General features: G+C 33.5%; 1 protein-coding gene across 1 annotated transcript in view; it reads left to right on the forward strand.

The window, feature by feature from the left end:
* The first annotated feature begins 532 nt into the window (after window positions 1-532).
* LOC143229149 (protein Skeletor, isoforms B/C-like) overlaps window positions 533-23,817 on the forward strand; it is a 49,512-nt gene continuing 26,227 nt past the window's right edge. Inside the window, exons 1-11 of the mRNA XM_076461033.1 lie at window positions 533-669; window positions 939-1,146; window positions 1,642-1,733; window positions 4,803-4,937; window positions 6,288-6,360; window positions 7,345-7,453; window positions 13,787-13,952; window positions 15,535-15,604; window positions 16,339-16,525; window positions 21,700-21,802; window positions 22,880-23,022. Of these exons, the coding sequence (XP_076317148.1) occupies window positions 1,682-1,733; window positions 4,803-4,937; window positions 6,288-6,360; window positions 7,345-7,453; window positions 13,787-13,952; window positions 15,535-15,604; window positions 16,339-16,525; window positions 21,700-21,802; window positions 22,880-23,022 (1,038 nt within the window). The 5' untranslated portion in view covers window positions 533-669; window positions 939-1,146; window positions 1,642-1,681. The remainder of the gene's footprint in view (window positions 670-938; window positions 1,147-1,641; window positions 1,734-4,802; window positions 4,938-6,287; window positions 6,361-7,344; window positions 7,454-13,786; window positions 13,953-15,534; window positions 15,605-16,338; window positions 16,526-21,699; window positions 21,803-22,879; window positions 23,023-23,817) is intronic.

Raw genomic sequence — 23,817 nt, forward strand, 5'->3', positions numbered from 1 at the left:
AGTGAGCGCTGTTGGTTAGTTGCCTTTATTCGTGTCTATTAGTTTAAAATTATAGAGATCTATGCTTATATAACCTTTAAGTAATACTTTACTAATATTAAAAAAATTAAACTGAATGTTGTGAAACTACAAGAAATGATAAATATCAACGATGATATACATTTTAATAAATATTTTACTAAGTTTGTTGTTTGTAATTAAACTTAAAGTTACACAGAGGGGTATTTGTGCTCTGTCCAACACAGGTATCGAAGCCCAGTTATTAGCGTTGTAAGTCCGCAGACATACCGCTATGCCACTGGGAGTCTATTTTGTTAAGTTGTAAAACGTTCTAAAATCTAGCAAATCTTCCCAACTTTTATGAAAAGTTTTCCAGTACACATAAACTTCCATTTATGTGTATCCGTTAGGTGTAGATAACATAACTGAGAACATTGTATTAGTATGTAAAGGAAACGTCCCCAAAAGTATGCCAGGAAGTAGTCGTTGTGCTTTTCCGGTTACAGGAGCTATCATGTACACCAGGTAAATTTCAAATAAGAGTGAATATTGAGAGCGTTATCCTGTGATCTTTAGCGGTTTGTATTTAGTTATTGTAACACTTCGTTTGTAGATGTTCGATCTCGACCCAATTTTCTCCAAAAGACGTGTACAACTTAGGAAATAAATGTAATATTTTAGTGCATTCAAGATGTATAAGATGTTTCTGGACTTAAGTTAGTGTAGTTCTTTCTATATACATTTTATTGACGTTCATGTCAGTCCTCCACTCAAAACAAAACCGTTCTCGTAGCAAGCTCATACTGAAGGGAAATAACGAATTCTCAAATTCAAACATAGCATTCTAGCTTTATTAAATTCATATTCTGATGTGTTTCGGTGGGATAAAGTATTATGTCAGTTCTTGTAAATGACGTAGTTCATATTCTTTCCGGCAGGGGAAGGACTCACACCTGGTGAAGCTTTGCTCGTAAGAAAAAAAAGTTAACTTCTCACGAGTATGTTACTTTAAGTCGTGATGTCACGTGGAAGTATCAGAGTAGCAAGGTTCAATCAAGCGATAACTATCGAGACTGACAGTATAAACTGATTAAAAACTGTCATCGGTTGATTTGAAAAGTGGAAAAGCTTCCAATTGTAGATTGAGTAAGTATTTCAAACGCATATATTAAGAATTAATTATTCACGTCATGTTTTACACAAGCTATTCTCATCGTTTTAGTAAGATTAATTCTTTTTTTATGACATCATAGCATTAAATTTACTATGTTTTCACTAAAACTAGGTTGGAAACTATTTATCATTTTGATATAAAGCAAGGCGTGAATTAATTACCACGATGTTTTAACTTTTATAGTAATCGAAGTAGTTATGTTATTCATTTTTTTATATTTTTTACAGCCATCAAGAGGCTTGACATTGAGTGTTAGGGCTTGTAACATTCGAGAGGTGATAATAGCGCAGATAGATCTTGTTTAACTTTGCGCTTAATAATATATAAAATAAGGTATTGGCATATTACAATTTTTTAGTAGATTGTACGCAAGTTATTTTATAAACTATTTAGAATTGTAAGTAAAGTAAAATATGCATCTTATATTTAAAGTCGTAGTGTTTATACGTTACTTTACCCATTTCCAGAAACCTGAAGACAAGTTTCAATCCTTTGAGAATCTGACGGATGGATAAAATAACGTTTTTGTTATTTTTTAAAATTTTCTTCTTTGCTGCGGGTAAGAAATACCTTTCTTTTTTCTGGTCATTTTTTCTCTCTGTTTTGTACAAAAATAAAAACGCATTAAAAAGATGTAAGTGCTTTATAGTAAAGCCACAACTGGCTATTTAAGGTGTCCACCTATAAGAATCGAACTCCTCATTTTAGCGGTGTATATCCACAGACATACCGCCCCCCACTTAGAAGAATAAAAAAATCTTAAATACTTTAACAAGTTTTGTATACTTGTAATATAAATATTTTATGATATATATTACAAGCTGAGGTACCCTTTCTTCATTCGAGTTGTGTTCATAACTTTTGAAAATGTCGGAGTAGACACTATGATAAATCCTGACTTTCACACATTTTTTTATAAAATAGCACGTTATTACAGTATTCATTATTACTTCACCAAAAGCTTTGTATAAATTTTAAAAACTTCATATGTATATGATTAAAACATGGTGTACACTGTGCGACGGTCAGAGAGACTTTGTAGGAAGAGATAGCAGCGAAAATAGTGACTTTTTCTTACCCACTTTCAACACCCAGCTCTTAATGTACTTCCACAATGAAAAAGTAGGAGGTGAGTTTATGACTGAAAAACGGCTCTTTATATTAGTCTTATGGTGGCAGTTGGAGTAGAAACTTCAGATAAGATTATATAGTACTAGTTGGGATAGCCGCACCCTGGATGGAAGTTATGTAAATTCATAATTAATGAAAGGTTATATTAGGACATAAAACGTTGTTTCCTTTTTACATATTTTTTAAAACGCCCATAAAAACAACAAAACACAAAATGTAAAACTATAACTTCGTATGTATCTCCTCATGGACCCAACAAACCATAATGCCAAATGTGGTAAAGAACCATCAACAAGGGCGAAGTAGTGGTAAAAAAAATCCCGTAAAAATACTCATAAAAACTACAAAACGCAAAATTGAAAATTTGTGTGTATTTCTCCAAGGACTTAATGAGCCTCCATACCAATTTTCATAAGAATCCAACCTCACCCTGCGAAGTATTTACGTGGACATACAACAGGCAGTACTATTATAGATAAAGATGGTGCCAGTGCATTAGATTTGCGTGTGACGTATTCGTGACGTCGCATCAGCACTCTGAGAATAGAGAAGAATAAAGTTATTTGTGACGGGAAACAGAAACGAAACTGTAAAATCGTGACGTCTATTGCAAATCTGCATTCGCACAGGATAAAATTTCGCGAAGTTGGGGGTTGAGCATTGCGTGATAAAAAAGGTTTTCCAGTATCAAATAAGCAAGAGTTCCATTATAGTATGATTTCAGTAATGGCGGCTATTTGTGTTTTAATTGTATTCCTCCAAAGAGAGTGTTAGCACACACTCTGAGAGATATATAAGATGCTTGTGTGCTCAACCTCCACATTGTGTGTATCAGGGACGGTTAGCGTAGATAGTCCTTGTGTAGCTTTACAAGAAATTTAAAACACTCGATCAATCACATAGAAAGTTTAATAAAGGTTTTCATTTGTTTTAAAAGACATGATACCATCCAATAATGTATATAACAATACGTTACATCCAAAATAATAAATGCTCAATAGCAGCATTAATTCGGGTGGATAAGGCTGTGAACCTATTAGATTAACATGTCTTTTAATCCAAACCATCATCCTACAATGATTGGTTGAGGTTGCTTAAGTGATCTAAAAGTAGTTAGATGAGGGACAAACAGATTGACACATAGATTTTTCTTTTGCATATATATCATGGTTGCACTAACAGCAGTATAAGTAGATAAAGTTATTAAAATATATCCTCTAGTAACTAGGTGAAGTGTCACGCCCTACAATGTGTGTAATAAAAAGGAATACATGTCGTATCTACCTCTTGATTATTTGGTAATATAAAATTTCGCTTCCATTATTTGGTAACCAAAGTGGTAACAAAAGAAGTGGTTGTGTTGTCCGTTTATGATTACTTTACACAAACTGATGGAAACGCTTCGTGGCCGTTTTATATCAACAAATACTAATCCATTGGTCAGCCAGTATTCAATAGAATCACTATTCTGCCATTCTATATTTACTTTGATCGTTTATACATGAACTATTCTCTTATTCAGCCATTCTATACTACAATAATATGGCCTCGCATACATAGATTACACAACTATTCCACCTCGTTACACTAAAATATGATATTACTTCCATTAATTGTATTAGTATTTAGCCATTTTACACCACAACATGATCGTACTTCCATGTACTACGTCATTACGGTACCATTTTATACCAGTTTGTGATAATAAATTCACCGAATATAGCAATATTCAACCGTTTTTTTCTGGAATGTGGTCGTGCATCAATGGATTATACCAAATTCAAGGACTGTGCCATTACATGGCCAGTAGATACTATGAAGCAGTGGTATCTCATTCATTTTGCACCACAAACATTTTACACTATTCAATGGAATAGTATTATTATTTGATAACGTTACGCCACTAAGTTATTCATAGCTTAGTAACTCGCTAAAGTGTTTGATTCTGTTTAATGTCCACTGTATATAATAGAGCTTATTTTGTGTGTCCAACTTTTTTTAAACCGATTTGTAAAGAGAGGAATTACGATAACTCATTTTGACATATTAATGTGTATTTTTATGTTATTAAATTTTTCATGATGTTTTCGATATTGCAGCAGATATGTTAAAAATGCATGAGTCATATAGATACGGCTCTTGTTCTGTTTAAATGGCGCGTCTGTTTAAAAAACTATTAGAAACTGCACGTAAATATATTTAGTTTTGTAATCTTTGCATAGATAATTATCATTGTGTGGGAATAATTTAACTACACTAATTTGGACGAATACAACTAGACATGTCAAACGTTTTACCTGGAACAGAAAAATTTGTTAAACGCTAATACATATTTAACTAATAGACATTGACCACTGCAATAGTTAACAGTATATGATGTTCAGTTTTCATTGTATAAAAATTACTGAGTTGCCTATATAAGTGTGCTTTTAACAGTAAAATACATGTAGTCCAAACAATCTTATCTCTACTGAATTTCCGTTCCAATACACAAAAGGAGACACCACCAAGTATTTTGGTACATATATTGGTGACTTTAAGACTAATGCCCATGAAGTCAGGGGAAAAGTTTACGCAGCAAGCTCAACTACTTTCTACATAAGTGAATTTTACTACGATGGAAAAGGACCAGGTATTTCACTGTTTCTTTGTTCTCTTTGTTCATTATCAAGAATATAAATATTTTATAGAGCTTACTTAATACGATGAAAAACTCAGTTTACTAAAATTATTGATAAATAAAACATGTTTCCTGCTTTAATTTGCAGTAATAAAGACCCATAGAAAACATAAATTCCGTTTTTTAAAGATCGGATCATTCATCGTCCCGTTTATTTCAGAACTGAAATACGTGATTTTTTGTGAAATCGCAAGTTTACTTACATCTATTTTTAAACACAGTATTTTTTTTTTCGTAGCTTATTTAATTTATCATAGACAAATGCATCAATTTCCGAGAATACATTCACTTTTAGGCCCGGCATGGCCATGTGGGTTAAGGCGTTCGACTCGTAGTTTGAGGGTCGAGAGTTCGAATCCCCGTCGCACCAAACATGCCGTTCACCCGTGGGGTCGTTATCAAGTCACGGTCAATCCCACTATTATTTGATAAAAGAGTAGCCCAAGAGGTGGCGGTGGGTTGTGATGACTAGCTGCCTTCCCTCTAGTCCTACATTGTTAAATTAGGGACAGCTAGTACAGATAGCCCTGGAGTAGCTTTGCGCGAAATTCAAAAAACAAACATTCACTTTTGGTCAACGCGTGTTATTTCTTTTTAGGATTTAATTAATAAAATGGTCTACCAGATAAAGAAAGTTGTTTCTACATATTTTTATTTAATTTATTTAGTTGAAAGTTAAACCTATTCACGATATAATTAAATGATTCTTTTATTTATGAATATTGACCGTTAGGTGTAAAATGCCAACTTTGGCAATTGTCCATCCAAAGAAATCATAAGGTGTTGCTCGCGCCATCTATTGAGATCAAAATATAAAACACTAAGACAAATATTGGTTCTCATTTATTTTGAATAGGTTAAAAACAAATATAACAGGTCATTCAACATGAAAATAACGTATTTAATTGCTAATAAAAATAATTTCTTAAGGGTGAGTTTTCTGCTTAATGTTTGTTTCTAAAATAATGTTTTTGTACATTATAAAACCTATTATGGGATGTTTGTGTTTAATTTTGATGCACTTTCTGAATGAAACGTGTTATGCATGACCTCTGTTGATAATGTTTTTCTCCATTTCAGAGTGAACAATAATTTCAAGACGTGGAACTATAACAATGCGTTTTTATGTCGAGGATAACTAAATAATGGTTTAACATGGTCAAACTATAGAATTTACAATCGAAAATAATTTATTTTTACAGAGAATAAATGTTGTGTCAGCTCTTTGTCGTAATCAAGGGCATCCACTGAAAAAAATAAAACAAAGCAAAATAATCCATGTTTGATTTTTAAAACATTTAGATGCTGTTTTTTGGGTTGGAAACACAGAACATCCTTCTCCTCAGGGTGAAATCGTACCGAATAATCTCGGAAGGTATATTTAATTTTTAACCAATCACTTTAAAGGACAAAAACACTAATGAAGATATAGTCCATATTCAATTCCTAATTTAGATTATTATTTAGACGTTTAAAACATCTACCAGTTATTATTCCTTTGCTACATTAAAGTGGAACTGTAGTGGCAAGTATCAATTATAGTTTTTGTTTTGTTGAAGTTAAGATGGAATTATAATGGCAGGTAACATTATAGTTTTTGTTGTGGTTAAAACAGGAATGTAACAAAATGTAACAATTCTAATTGTTTTGTCGCGCTTATATTTGTTTTTGAATTTCGAGCACAACTATACGAGGGCTATCGACGCTAGCCGTCCCTAAGTTAGTAGTGTAAGTAAGAACAGAGTGAAGGCAGCTAGTCATCACCACCCACCGTTAACTCTTGGGCTACTCTTTTACTGACATGGTCAGGTGGTTAGGGCGCTCGACTTGTAATCCGAGGGTCTCGGGTTCTAATCCCCTCACACAAAAAAAATGCTCGCCCTTTCAGCCGTGGGGGTGTTATAATTTTACGGTCAATCCCACTATTCGTTGGGAAAAGAGTAGTTCAAAAGTTGGCGGTGGGTGGTATATATTAGACTAGCTACTTTCATCTAGTCTTCATCTAGCTGCCTTCCCTCTGTCTAGTCTTACACAGCTAAATTAGGGACGGCTAGCGCACATAGCCCTCGTGTAGCTTTGCATGAAATTAAGACAAATAAAGAAACTTACAGAAATAATTTAAAACCGGGAATATTAAAATTAGTTTTGTTGTACAAAATAACTTTATATCATTACAATCACAGACACTTGAATAAAGGTAGTATGTACTGGAGAGAACTAATCTGACAATAAGTCACATTAAAAGCAGAGAAATACAGCGGAAACAATTAGTATAAAGTATAAGTACGTTCAGTATTGCTTTTTTACACCAACTGGTCAGATAAACCTTGTTCTGCTTATCAGCTGTTATTTTTTTCAGCGAAAAAAATATAGGGACGAAAAGCAACAGAAACATTACTATTACGCTGCCAACGGGAAAAACTATCAACCAGTTCAAGTGGTTAAGTGTATGGTCTCGTCAAGAAGCCGTGAGTATAACTCTCAGAATATATGACACAGACCAATAGTTTAGGGAGTATACTGATCGGTTGTGAACAGATTTTTAGGTTGAACTTTCAGGGTACATGCTATTAACAGTTTGTTTAAGTAGGACTCTCAGCGTCAGTTTTAAGAAACATGACTCTCAAACAATATAATTTAGATAAGTCGCTTAAGTAGGTCTTCAAAACTTCTAGATTGTAGTGACAACAAACTGGTTACTTACCCGTCTTATGTTTCCATGTTACTTATGGAAGTGTACTGAGATGTACTCTCAGAATCTATGATATTAAAAAAAAAATGTATTTGAAATATATCTTAGATGAAGAAATTTGACAAAAAAACTTAAAAACACTCTTTGTGTCAAAAGCAGCAATAAAATGTTTCATTACAGCTCTTACAGTGTTTAGTGTTGACTCTCTGCTTAAGTAACTCTCACAGCATGTAATAGATAGGCTTATAGTATTAACGAATTGCTTATGATGGATTTTCAAGATATGTAGTGTTTCATAATTGTGTGTGTTGCCTAAGAATATAATTTTTGTGAATTAATATGCTTATTATTTATATATAGCTTGTGTGTTATGTAAGATAATTTTATCTCACCCCTTTAACAGGTATATAATGTTTCAAAATGTCTAGTCGTCAGTATTAACTCCTGTCCAATCCTCTTATTGTGACATCATAAAACCTCTCTACAGAAAGCTGGTAGAAAACTAAAGCTACATGAGAAACAAAACATGGTTAAGTTCATAGCTAGAGAATGACAGGTTTTTAGTACATATAAAACTATACTTAAAGGTAATACTCCTTGGTGGTACAAAGTGATCAAATTTCAAATATATCTTAAATTGGTTTCTGTATATTACACAAAATAAATTTTGCAAAGCTACAAAATATTTGTTTTTAAATATTTTTGAGTAAAAGAATTAAGTTCAGTTAGAATTGTTATTTTTATTTATAGTGTAAAATTTGATGTGCATATATATATTTGACAGTGGAGAAATGTTCTGTAGTCATAACATGGCTAATCTCAGTCAAACTAACTAAGACAGATACCTTCTGTACTGAAATAAAAAACATTTCTTACTTTCTTAGCTATCAAGTGATGTTCACCGAGCTATTTAGTATGACAAGACCACAAGGGTGTTACAACTTGTTTTCAAAGATACTGAGATTAGTCACTTAGATACGCATCCACGTATTGTCTGGTGGTGGTTGCTCAATTATCACAAAATTAGAGCGTTATGCTGAAATACTTATCTTTTGTGGACTTGATATATGGTCCTCTCCCAGATAAGATGTTCCATAGTGTCCACAAGAATATGTGGACTGATTAGAGCCCTTATTGGCATAGAGGAGGTTTTACAACAAATCAGTCAAGGAAAGTAAGTTCCACCATTGAGACTGGATTGACTTTGGCACATGCTAGCAGCCTGGAAGTAGCTCAGCTGTTGTTGTACAGGTCCTTGTCTTTTCTTAGACAGATTAGTCCATTGACATATAAGATACAGACACATGGAGCAAGTCAACAAGCTCAGACCATATGTTACTAGCCAGTTTCTCATGCTGACCAGGAATCAGAGTAGGAGACTGAAGAGTTGGGAAAAAGTGGAAGTATTATTCAGTATCATCTCACCTCACTGATGAAGAGGCAGATGCTTATCTGGCTCTGCAAGACAAACCAGATGAGGAGCTTGAAAAAGAGGTACTGGATGGTTTAAGTGGTAGGTTGAGATATCTACCTCCTGATAACTGGATTAACTATTGGATCAGCAACTAGTATGATCATTTGTTTGGAAATAAATGACTGAAAGGAACTAGGATTTCTTGCTTTCTGAGTTATTAAGTGATATTTACTGTACAATGGAGGCAAAATATTATGTAACCTTCCCTTTGATTACTAGCACGTAGGACAATCACTGATAATATAAATAATTTACAACATAAAAACTGTAGTAATTGATTATTTGGTAGTATTTTATCTGAAGTGTTGGAATCATATTTTGTAAGTTTCCATTTGATTATAAAAGAGTAATGATTTTGCATAGGCCATAATAATGATGGGTTCAATATGATTTTACAATCCTTAGTTTCCAAGATAGGAAACATAGTTTTATAGATATGTCCATTGAATATCTTGTAACAGTTGCTTGATTACCATGAAGTTATGACATCATGTTGACTGCAAGACTGACAACATCAAATGGGTGTTACAACAAACAAATATTTTATGAACTATCAATGAACTATGAAGAAATATCTTGAGAGTAGTGTTGCCAGTTTGGCAAAGCAGACTGCATGAAGCTCATTACTGGCATTGCAGTTTCTTATCATGGAATGTGAGTCAAATTGTTATGGATCTAAGTGAAATGGTCTTTGATTCTCTAGATTTGTCTGTATTTATGTTTTATGATGGTGAATGAAGATAATGGATTAACTGCTAGCTCAGATACTGGTGAAGGCAGCTGTGTGGGACAGCAAACATATTTTCACTGAAGACTGTTGAATTTTTCCTAAATTTGTCTGAACTTGTAAGTTATAGTAGTAGCTATTCAAGATAATTTTAGCTGCATGGTCTTAGTTTGCCTGAATTCTGCCAGTATATACGTATTTGCTAATGTCAATAAAATGAATTGAATTTAACAACTTGTAGATGTTAGTGGATGTGGTTTATGTAGGTTACCAATGTAATGTAGTACAAACCAGAGACAGTTTGTTTTAGTTACTAGTGTGTGTGGTAATGTGTAGTGTTAATATATATATATATATATATATTTGTTTATATACGTTTTAATAAACATGTCTATCTGATGTTGTACACATGTATGGGCTTTATACAAAGTCATTCATGAGTGTTATGTAATGTTTAGCAGATTTTTCAGTTTTGACACAACAATATTGTACCTGAAAAGGAGATTGAAAGGAAATGACATGTTAATGTTAAGAAATTTCCTTCATCATAAGAACAAGGTTAGCACCATGGCTGACATATTTGTGTATAAACCCCAATTTATAGTCTTGCCGTCCTTTCTCTTTCTACTGGACCCAGGGCTCTGTTTGCTTTACAACCAGACAATAGTAAAGGAAATATTTCTGAAATTCAGAAATTGCTGTGATATGTTGTCAATGGAATGGTATTCCTGAGAAGCATAGCTGGATGTAGGTCAAATCTGAAACCCAGTGAAGTCTGGGGGATTAATATCTTCACAGATTATAAGGATTAATCTGCAGGGGATATACAATACTCATGAGTATATGTAGATTTATATAAATATTATTTGACAATAATATATTTTATACTCTGTTACTAAGTGAACTTTTAGATAGTTGTTGTATCTAGGCCATGGCCATTACAATTTGGTTTTAAACCTTAAGCCAAATTTTTGACCAATCTGAATTCATTTTACTATTTTTTAACCTTTCTGGCTATCTTATTTATAAATAGTCTTTCAGATGTAAGTTTTTATTTCTCTGATTGTCAGACCAAAGAAGCCATTAGCTAAACAAGAAGAGTGAGTATATTGAGAATTACTTGTTTTGCGATCTTCCCAAAATTTCCCACTACTCAGTGGTTCTGAAGACTCGAGGTGTTAACCTTATATTTGGTCAGGTAGAGTCAAAGCCAATAGATAAATATGAGCTATTGGCTAACTCATGTCACATGTGAGCTTTATTTGAAGCTACTGATAGACTAACCCTCAATTCTGTAGAGAACTATCATCTCTGGCTACCAGCAAACAGACTGCAGATATAGGACTAACTGGTTAGACATCTGTAGTGACATGCTCTGCGAACCAATATCCATTACCCAATTGAGCCCACTTTACCGGCAGCTCATTAGACAAAGCTAACTGGGTCCACAGGAGCTCACCACAGATTTCTGAATGATCCAATAAGTAAGTGGCCAGTGGAGAAGTACTTTATTGTCTGATGTGCACCGAATGTACTCCACACCTAAATCTAAAGAGCCTTTCTGGCAGTCACGTCATCACAGAGTTCCTCCATGTGACAGGAATGTTTGAGAATATCTGACACTCTCTAACTAGCAAAGACGATTTTACCCTCAATAGAGAAAATTCACACGGCACCGAACATCTACATGGGAGTACGTATATCAACCATTGGATCACCACATGACTAAAGGAAAATAGATCTAACGATAGTGTCTCCAACAGAACTTAAAGTACCCTTAAACTGAAGCAGACTGTTGTATTAAAGTGCCACTGCCAAGAACAAGCCTGCTGTATGAAGACCTGAACACTTTTTATCCAGTAAGAAGACTGTCTCCTGAAGAATAAAGAACTGCCTTCACAGCATGAGGAGGAGGTACACCGTTTTTGAGCTATTCTAGTATAGACTCAAAAGGCTGTTGCAAGACCTCAATAGGTAATACGCCAAGACTATGGCTCGATGACAATCTACCACTACGCTGGTTTGGTTTGATTTGAATTTCGCGCAAAGCTACACGACGGCTATCTACGCTAGCTGTCCCTAATTTAGCAGTGTAAGGCTAGAGGGAAAGCAACTAGTCATCACTACCTACTGCCAACTCTTGGGCTACTCTTTTACCAACGAATCATGGGTTTGACCGCACATTATAACGCTCCCACGGCTGAAGGGGCGAACGTGTTTGGTGCGACAGCGATCTGAACCCGCGACTCTCAAATTACGAGTCGAGGGCCTTAACTACCTGGCCATGCCGGGCCTTCACTACACTGGAAGATCTATTGTTGTGGCTACGTGAAAACAGGAAGGTCCTATTTCTCCAGATAATGCATATATGTATTTATTGTAAATTTATGATTTTATTCTCATCACTAATCATTATTGGTTTTTATTCATTTATATGTTTGTATATATGTAAGTGTATATATAAGTGTGACTTTCATTATTATTTCTAATATTTTCTGTGTGGTGTGAAAATCATGGGCGTGTCTTTACCTTAAGTCTTTTTGTGGTATATTTTCATTATTATAAATCTTTCTGTAGTTTACTTTTAATGTAATTCAAAAGGTTTAATCTTGGTTTGCATGTTTTTTTCATTTTAGTTTTATATCTTGAAGAGTTTGCTTTGTATGTTAAACTTTACACGTGCAATTTGTTTGTTATATTAAAACCTTGTTTATTTTACATGAATGTGGTTTCTAATTTTTTTATTTTATTTTGTATGTAAATTTGACTTTTGTACAGTTAGATTGCACTGTAATTAAATTTCCTGTTGTGATTTGAGTCAGTTAATGAGGGCAGTACATATACTATATTTTGTAAAGATAGGTGTGACAGCGTATTCTGTGTAGAAAGCAATAATAATATAATATTAGTGTACTGTTCACGTTTTATTGTGTATTATATCAAATAAGTGTTATACTCAATAGTAAATGTTTTAAGAATTGTACGAGTCGTAATATGAATCCTGTGATATAATGAGAGTAAATGTTTTATATATTGATCCTTATTTCGATAGGATGGTTTGAGTGATAGAATATTTGATACAATTTTCTACTCTACATTTGGCTAATCTTAAAAGTCTTCACGAACAACAAACACCAATGTTATCAGAACAATGTTTCTCAAAACATGTCATGGAAGTTAGATTCTCTGCATCTGTTAAATTACGCATATTTTACATTGTTAAAATTCAATTGTATTGCTGTTACTTGATAATAATTTCCTCTTTGGAAAGTAAAGTGCTTAGGAAAGGTTTGTTTATGCAACAAATATTGGAAAGAAACACAGTGATGTTCATGATTTAAAAGGAGGAAAATCTTATTGTAAAATATAGTCATTATGCTTATTAAACACACAAATCCAAACTTAGAATGATGCCATTAATTTGTTTAGCTCTTATTCATATAAGTATGGACTGTATTATATATGTACACGTGCAAGAGGTCTTTATAATTGAGCAGTAACTGCAATACAGCTGCTTTCAAAGGAAATTGTTGCTTGAAGCATTGTCGTTTGTTTTATTACTGTTTTCGAGCTGAGTGGACTGTCTGTGGAGGAGAACACGCGACATACGATGTCACTAGCGATGTATGCATATTCTCTCACAAGCACAATCATTCATCATTTATAATTTATTATTTAACGTATGGAAAGAACGTCAGTATGTTTCCGTATAGGCTTTTCTTTTTGGTGATAATGATTTTAGTTCAAAATAATTTCGAGTTAAAGCTACAGAATACACAAGACCTAATTTAAACTATCCACTTGCTTCATTTTTCAATACAAGTTTCAAAAGTGGAATAAAACGACTTAGGAAAAATTAAAGCAATTTTCAAAATGGAATTTTTTTCAACATTCACATTTAATTTCAGTTTGACTATGGCCACGTCGTCATCCCAAAAGACTTCGTGTCTCCAGTAGAACAATCCATTGGACCACTAAAGTCACTTGCACATGGAGTTCGTGCTGATTCTGTGGTCATTAAAGATACCAAGACTATCTATCTGTCCAACTTTTACTATGACGGCTCCGCCCCAGGTGTGATACAAATGTATATCCGTAGTAAACTACATGGTGGCATTATTTATTTAACAATAAAACAGTTATTATGAAAGTAACAATAAACATTAATATCTTAAGGTGAGTATTATTGTGCAAATTGTAATTAGCGGTGACTTTCTTCTAGCCTTACACGGTTGAATTGGGACAGCTAGCGCGAAATTTAAAACAAAGAAACTTATATTCGCATTATTATGTTTTGGGTCCCTCTGAGGGCTAGTGTCTGGCTGGAAGCTAGTTTGAAAATATAAACAGCATTTTTTTTTGACATCTCCCTCCAAAATAAAACATGTCTTATTTTTATTTAAATTCACTAATTAATCATTTTGATGAAAATTATGTTCTGTAATTTGAATTGGATTATCTTATGATTTAGAAGTTGTATCTTTATCTAAATTAAGTAAATGAATGATTAGGTAAAATATTTCAGTTGGAGCATTTTACGATGCTATTTTACATTAGAATTAAGTTTGATGATTGTCGTAGTGTTCTCTGATTTTATGAACAATGTAGTGATAAACCCTGTATAAAATGTGACTAGAGGTCACCCAAATGTTGGGTGTTTTAAATGGCCTTGAGTTTGTTGTTATTATAGAAAGTTCCAATATTAATAGTTATTAATTTTAATAAAAATTAATCATCACCATAATTTTTTTTCACATACCTCGAATAGTTTGACGTACTAGTAGAAAGTACAGTAGTTGTTTAAGATATGCTTGACAAAACTAATTACATTTAGACGAAAAACTTCAAAGTCGATTAAAATGATTCAAAGACTTAAAACTTCTAAGTATCAAATAAATATCTGAGCTTTCTAAAAGCACAATAATGAGATAAACACACTATTTAAGTTGAGGTGAATCTATTTTAAACATTTTATTCATACCGATGTCGTTCGTTAAGTATTTGACTTATACAAAGCTGCATTTTGTAGTGAAACCTGTATATAAGTTCTTAAGACTATATACTTGTATATTCACAAGCGCCCCCAATATCAAATACTGTCACTTATACATATAGTAGTTCTTAGAAGCCTCTCCAGTGGCACAGCGGTATGTCTTCGTACTTAGAATACGAGAAACTGGGCTTTGACACCGATAGTGTGAAGCGCAGAGATAGCCCAGTATTTAACTTCTTAATAATTATCTGAAGAAATTATGTGAATTTATATCGTGTAAAGCTCCTGTAGACTTGTTATGCAAATATGTATATTAAATTACATATAACTGTACAAACATTTACAAAAGATATCGAGACTTATTTTGTATAATAACTTAGGTTATACTTCTAATCACTAATAGATTAATATGTGTGAAATTTTAAAAGTTTGTTTATTCATTTAATTGCTTTCAAACTCTGGATTTTAGGGCTATAAGTTCTCAAGTTTATCGCTAAGTCAACAAGGGCAAATGTTCAAATAATAATAATTATTAATGTATTTCTGTGCTATCTCCAAAGAGACTAAGATATTTAACATTTGTATTATTGAGCATATTATATTATTTAATACTTGTATCATTACATTGTTTTTGCTATACAGTTTCCGTAATTTGTTTTTCAGATACCTATTTTTTAGTTGGCAGTGGAAAGCCGAACGGTGGTGGAACCAAAGTACCCGATGAAACAGGAAGGTAGGTAAATTAACTAAAAAGTTTAGAATAAACGTCTCTGTTTCAGGGAATATTTTATTAATAAGTTATTTCTATCTCATTTACTTTAAACTTTTCTCTTGGAATACAGTTATTAGAATAAAGATGAATAAACTGTCGAATTAAACACACTAAGCAACTATATTTTATATATTCTAGTGCTAAGTAAACAAATGTAGCTTACTCATGGTTTGGCAGGCTATCATATACGATTACTGTTTTATTGTAAACATTTTTGTTATATTCCTCTCAAAGTTTTAGATTTAGAGTTAGGTGTGTGTGAGTAAAAAATACCAGTTAAGATTTATTTATTGTCTGTTATGAATCATAACTCAGACTACTACTTATTCAGTGTCGAAGATCATTAGCTGGGCTGAATTAAGGTCAAGCAAATAATATTTATAAACTGTTAAGAACAGTGTTATTAAAATTGTGAGCGTAGCAAAGCAGATAAACTGCTAAGCATAATATTTGTAATTATAAGATGTTTTATGACATGTTTGTTTTAATTAGTTTGTTGCGAATTGTAGATAGGTTTCGTGTTTCATTAATAATTTCAGAAATATTTGATTATTGGCTTGATATACTTAAGTTTGTATAATAAGTTAAAAGTTTAGTAGACTAGCTATCAAATATTAAGTAAAAACAAAAATCAAACAAATATATTAATAACTGGGTACTACACTAATGTATATGTTAAATATATATCCTTCTAGCTTATCTAAAATTAAGGGTTACAACGGGAAGGACATCAGCCTTCGACTGCCGGGTATCTTAACTGTGTTTGACATCAACTGGCTAAGTATCTATTGCATCCTTGCTTCGGAGAGCTTTGGACAGGTGTATATCCCTGACCGTCAAAATCTCAAAGTGCCCGCAGACCTGAAGGAACTAAAGGAGGCTGTTAGTATAAATATCTCTCTTAAATCTGGTTTTTAACAGAATATGAAATTCAAAGTTGTTTTAACGACTTACATAAAAAATTATACAGAAATACTAAAGAACAGATTTCTATAGAAAGTCTTGCGTAGAAATATTGGACATATAATAAAAGTTGTCTTAAAAAGACATGCATAAAGATAAACTGATAGATAAAGACTTCCACAGAAAGGCTGCACTTATACAAATAAATTAACATGGAGATACTTCCATAAAAATCTCAGGTTTTTACAAATAAACTATCTTATAAAGACTCCCACGGTGACACTAGAAATATATATAAATGAACTCCCAAAGGAAGATTTCTACAGAATTAATGAACTTATAGATCAACAGAGAAATAACTGTACAGAGTTATTATAGTTGTATAAATAAATTGCCACAGTGAGTTTTCCGTACAGATACTATTATGACACAAATAAAATAACAGAGAAAATATTTTTAGAAATACTAGTCATTCTCAGAAATGTATGATTTTAAAAAATAAACCACAAGAGAGTGTTGTTCCCATGTGAACTGACTTTATTTATAGAAAATGTGTCATGAAAGTATTTATAAACAACTACCACAACACACTTTTCTAAAAATGCTTGTTTACTTATAAATAAATTACGAAAGGACTACTTTTATATATTGTTTGTTTTGTTGAATTTCGGACAAAAATTAGCTGCATTAACCGTCCGTAATTTAAAACCAATTTTTGGAACTATGCAAATTAACTAGTATAGAGAGACTTGTCGGTACGTTACATTGATAAAAGTACTATAACAAGTAGTCCCTGTGTTAGATCAAATAACAATTCATACGTGGTGGACCGTACGGAAAACGAAACTACACGTAACACAGTTTTTCTTAAGCTGTGTTAGGTTGTGCTAGCATGATCATTGGACCAGTTTAACATTATAAATGTTTAAATTATTCACTGTGGTTACCAATACTAGTGAGACAACTATCCACAACTGATATACAAGAAGGTTAGTTCCCTTTTTACCTTTAACGGTTTGGTTTGTTTTACGTTTCGCGCAAAGCTACACGAGGGCTGTCTGCGCTGTCTTTAACGGTCCACACTATATTTATAAATATATTTTGTACGACTTCTGCACTGAAACCATTGGATTATATAGTTGTAATTAGACAATAAATTTACTTGTACAGTTTGGAAGCTAGTCGATCAAGTAATGGATATTTGCAATAATTCGCACTGATCAAAATGCTTCGTTGAAATTTTATGCTTAAAAAGCAACAACTGGTTACTGAATACTAATTCACATTTTTGTTACTCGTGAACTAACTGTCTGACCGTATTTATATCTCTAGCTTAGTTTCTAAACACTTCGCAAAGTCTCTCGATCACCAATATTTCCGAATATTCTATAACTTACTTGACCTTAACACGATGCGCTATCTAGTTAATATCTGAATCAAAACAAGAAAAATACATGAAAAACTTAGCTGAATGAACGATAACTGTCTGTTGTAAACACAGAAGTGTAGAAAATGACGTTTCGAAAGTTTTGTCTTTCGTCTGTAAAGAATCTCCTGATAAACGGATAAAGTACTTCTACCAGTTTTTAACTCTTGTTACGACACTTTAGAAACCTTTTTCTCTATATTGAAAAGTGTCTACCTGCGACTAAGTTACAAATAATAAAAATTCTCATAGGTGAGCCGTAAATTAGCTTGAATTAATTGTTATCTGTACAAGCGCCTCGTAGTAAACAACTAATGAAATTAGAAACCTGTGTGATGATAGCTCGCCTGCTAAATGCTGCTAATATACCTTTTATATGGCAGTTTAAATGTTTACACACTTAGTTATAGATTTTCATGTAATGTCAGAAAAAGGAAAAAACAAAAAAGTTGTTGATTAGTTTTAAGGACTTGCATCATAACCCAATACAAGTCTCAAGGAAAGGTCCGAGAACTAGCATTTTGTTGAAGTGCTAGAACAAAGGCTACACATCTATATGTTAGCCTCTCATATTCGTGTCTTTTATATCCCTGCCATTGGTAATCTTCGAATGATATATATCGTAAGTTTTTATTTATAGACTGACCTTTAAAAGAATACAGGCTGAGGTATTTTCAGCAAAAATTAATAAAATGGAATTCTTTTCAACATTTACACCTATTTATTAGATAATTACTTGATATTGATTTAGAAGTAGTTCTATAAGCTTTTAATACTAAAACTTGGGTTTTGATACCCCCAGTGGGCACCTCACAGATAGCCAATTTTGTAGCTTTCTGCTTAATAACAAACAACTGATAATTGTTATTCTTTCTTACATCACCGATCGCTGCTATTGATAATAGACGTTAGAGATACAGTCCAACATTGCAGAACAGTTGTTCATACGTGTCATTTATAGTAGTGTATTCATGGGTTACTTTGAAAACACCTGTGTTAAGAATTCTAGTATCAAAAGCCTAAATAATGACCGCTGTTCTTTTGCTTTTTATGAACTTACCGAAACGTTTATTCATTATGGGATCAAACATTTTCTTCAATTACATTTCATCTAACAAATTTCCGTTTTCGAAGTGATTTGACCTGTTAATAGTTCCACCATAGTTTTCTACAGTTATCCTCTTCAATACGCCTGTTAAATGCTTCCATTAACTTTTTATTAAAAGTTTGATCTACGTTATATAGAACTCGTTTTGAACTTGATTTGTTTGCTGAATTTCACGCAGATATACTCTAGCGCTATCCGTAATTAACTTAAAACTGATAGACTACAAGGAAAGCAGTTTGTAACACCACCCATTCTTAGACAAGTTTTATCGAACGGCAGGATCTACTCTTACCTTAGGACACCACATGGCTGAAAGGGCGAGCATGAACCCACAACCTGCAGACTACATGTGTAAAATGCTTTTTTGATGAAATTTTAAGAGTTCTATGAATATTGAAGAACGTAGGCCTTCATCAGTTCTTCACATTTTATCGCTAAACAATTTATAAAAACAATAACAATAGAACACTGCGTTTAGTGTTAAATATTGCGTCCACCACACCCAGAATGGCAAGTTAGTTAGGACGCTCAATTCGTAATCTGAGGGTCGCAGGTTCGAATCCCCATTACCACGAAACATGTGGGCTTTATAATGCCCCCCGCTAGTACAGCGGTATGTCTACGAATTTACAACGTTAAAATCAGGGATTCGATTCCCCTCGTTGGGCTTCAAAAAATAAGCCCGGCATGGCCACGTGGGTTAAGGCGTGCGACTCGTAATCTGAAGGTCGCGGGTTCGCATCACCGTCGCACCAAACATGCCTTTTTAGCCGTGGGGGCGTTATAATATGACGGTCAATCCCATTATTCGTTGGTAAAAGAGTAGTCCAAGAGTTGGCGGTGGGTGGTGATGACTAGCTATCTTCCCTCTAGTCTTACACTGCTAAATTATGGACGGCTAGCGCAGATAGCCCTCGAGTACTTTGTGCGAAATTAAAAAAAAAGCATCCACCACAAACAGTTATTTTCTAACAATTGTGTTCTAGCCTGAAGTGGAGACATAGCTTACCTTTAGTTTGTACAGGTCCATATTTTATTTACATAACTCTTGTTCGATTTGTTTGAATTTTGCGCAAAGCTACACGAGGGCTAACCACGCTAACCGTCCGTAATTTAGCACCGTAAGACTAGAAGGAAGGCTACTCTTTTACCAGCGAAAAGTGAGATTGATTGACACGTTATAATGCCCCCACGGCTGAAAAGTCGAGCATGTTTGGTGTGACGGGGATTCAAATCTGCGACCCGCAGAATACGAGTCAAACGCCTTAACCATCTGGCTATGCTGAATCGTCCATATTTTGTGGCCATCAATCAGTATCTAAAATGGATTCTGTAATGCGCTATTTCGTTTATATATTTAAAAACGACTGGTATGGGTAGAGAAAGCACTAAAGCGAACAATGTTTTGACCTTCTTCGATCATTGTCAGGTTCACAAAGAAAGAAAGGGTTACTGACCGGTAGCTGATCACATGTTTGAAGGCGGTTATGTAATTGAGTGTAGGAATGTAAAGGGTGTGCTTAGAAGTTGGACATATTTATTAATATAGATATAAAGGTGTTCCTTTGTATTGGTTTATTTTGGGCTTGAGTTGTTGTATAAGTAAGGCTTCTTTAATTTTGCGTTTGTTTATGTTTGTTTCTATATTTATTATTTGGGTGTTTTTTTATGGTTATGTTGTGTTTATTTGATTTGTAGTGTTCGAAAACGTGTGAAGGTGACTTTTTGTGTTCTTTGAATCTGGTTTCCATTTTTCTACGTGTTTCTCCAATATAAAAGTCGTGGCGGTTATCACATTGTATTTTATAAATAATGTTGGTGTGGTTTTTGTCAGTATAGGTTTTGTGCGTGGTTTTTGAATAAATTTGGTATTAACTGGAATGTCATATTTTGTTACTAGTTTTTGCCAAATGTTGGTTATTTTTCTGCTGATATCGGGAATATATGGTATGCAGCCGTATATGGTTTCGTGATTTTTTAAATCATGGGGTATATTTACTTTTGTTAGTTGATTTTTGTCTAGGTCAGTAACCCTTTCTTTCTTTGTGAACCTGACGATGACCAAAGAAGGTCGAAACGTTGTTTGCTCCTCTATTTGTGCTTTCTCTATCCATACCAGTCGTTTCTGAAAATATACTTTTCCCTACAAGTGGGTTTTTCTCGTCATCACGGATCGTTATTGTGTTTGTTTAAGCCCCCCAGTGGCACAGTCGTATGTCTGCGGACTTAAACACTAAAAACCGGGTTTTGATACTCGTGGTGGGCAGAGCACAGATAGCCCATTGTGTTGCTTTGTGCTTAATTATAAACACAAATATAAAATGTTTGTTTATATTTCGGTAACAAGCTGTTATCTGCGTTTAATGTTCGATAACAACATTATTATCTTATTTTATTGTTCAACGCATAACTTATCTTTGTTTGTTGTTGTTTTTTTAAATCTTGTAAATGTAAATTCACGTGACAAAAAATTTTTCAAGGATTCTAAAGTAGCTATTTTACACCAATTTTGTATTCAGTGAGAAGTTCATCATTTTCTAACAATAACAAGGTTGCTATAAATCACATAATTTTATTTATTTGTACCTAAATGAAAGCTGTTTCTATTATGGTGTTCAGTACATCAACTTCGAGAATTGTGAAGAGATATTTCCTGGTTTGATGCAAGTTAGTTGGATTATGGAAGGAGAGAGCATAGTTATTCAACTAGAAGGAAAAGTTGGTAAGTGGACTTGGATTCCACATTTTACTGAAATTTTATTTTATTAACATTTTCCAATGAAACATATTTTAAAACATTTTACACGTTAAATGTATGGATATTATAGAACTTATACGTCGTAGCTTTTCTGCAATATACTAAACTTAATGATTAGCAGAATATTAATAACATTATTTGTGCCATTTTGAATGTCAAAGTACTTTCTTTGAGAAAACGAGCTTGCTGTGTTCATTTCTATTTTTATGAAAATCTCATGAAATGTTAGTCAAACACAAACAGTTATGAGGCTTGCTATGTTAGTCAAACACAAACAGTTATGAGGCTTGCTATGTTAGTCAACCACAAACAGTTATGAGGCTTGCTATGTTAGTCAAACACAAACAGTTATGAGGCTTGCTATGTTAGTCAACCACAAACAGTTATGAGGCTTGCTATGTTAGTCAACCACAAACAGTTATGAGGCTTGCTATGTTAGTCAACCACAAACAGTTATGAGGCTTGCTATGTTAGTCAAACACAAACAGTTATGAGGCTTGCTATGTTAGTCAACCACAAACAGTTATGAGGCTATGTTAGTCAACCACAAACAGTTATGAGGCTTGCTATGTTAGTCAACCACAAACAGTTATGAGGCTTGCTATGTTAGTCAAACACAAACAGTTATGAGGCTTGCTATGTTAGTCAACCACAAACAGTTATGAGGCTTGCTATGTTAGTCAACCACAAGTAGGTATGAGGCTTGCTATGTTAGTCAACCACAAGTAGGTATGAGGCTTGCTATGTTAGTCAAACACAAGTAGGTATGAGGCTTGCTATGTTAGTCAAACACAAGTAGGTATGAGGCTTGCTAGGTAGCTCGTTTAATTTCAATGATGTTCTACTCTTTGATTCACATAGAACTACGATATTTGATCAGATTCTTATAATAAAAAAAACTAATAACAAGTCTCTAGTGCAACAGCGGTATAGCTGCGGACTTACACCGCTAGAAACAGAGTTTCGATACCCGTGGTGGGCAGAGCACAGCTAGCCCATTGTATAGCTTTGTGCTTAATTGCAAACAAATCTTTTTTGTAGACGAAAACGAATACCTTGCATTTGGACGAAGCGGAGACGACCACAAAGTGGAAATGACTGGTGCTGACGTAATTCTCGCTTTTTATGATAAAGAAAAATCTGAGGTTCGGGTTGTGGATTATTTTATAAGCAGCAAATCTCAGGTAATTTAAAATAAAAAAAGAGACTACATAAAACTAGGTTAGTATGTTCTAGAATCTCATTGATTTTTATAAAAATGATTTTTGTTTAATTCAGGAATAAAGGGTTTGTTTCGTTGTTGTCCTGTTTGGTACAGGTAAAGGTAAAGTGCTGGTACAGTTATTTGTAAGTAACAACATATCTGTTGTGTGTTGTGACTTGTAGCAATGGGATCAACAGGATGGCGTCAAGCGTAATTTTGTAATTTGAATAAAATTGTTTAACATTTAAACTCTATTGTGTGTGCAGGTTTATATTACTTCGTGGTTCTTTCATTTCTGTTACCAAGGGAAATTATATATAAATTTGTCAGTTTATAAGTGTCACTACTGTTTGTAAATTAAACCTTGGTTGAGAAATACATTTATCAAATTGATAAATGTACACAACGGTTCGTATTTTCTCATTATTTCAATTAATTAAATATTCTTGTCAACGTATAAATAATAGTAACATGTATAAAACAATGTGTACAGCATATAAATTACATGTATAATTTTACTTAAATTGTAAACAATTTAAAAATTGTTCATACAAAAATTGAATTACAAAGTTACACATAAAACTTCGTAAGATCCCTCGCTAATACGGCGAAAAGTCTACGTATTTACAACGCTAAAATCAGGGGCTCGATACCACTCGGTTGACTCAGCAGATAGCCCGATGTGACTTTGCTTTAAGAAAAACACATACATACTATCAGTCTTACGTTATACACACAGCTAAACTTGGGGGGAGTGCTTGTTTAGCGGTGTCGC

This window comes from Tachypleus tridentatus, chromosome 10 (genome assembly GCF_004210375.1).
Source record: "Tachypleus tridentatus isolate NWPU-2018 chromosome 10, ASM421037v1, whole genome shotgun sequence".
NCBI lineage: Eukaryota > Metazoa > Arthropoda > Merostomata > Xiphosura > Limulidae > Tachypleus > Tachypleus tridentatus.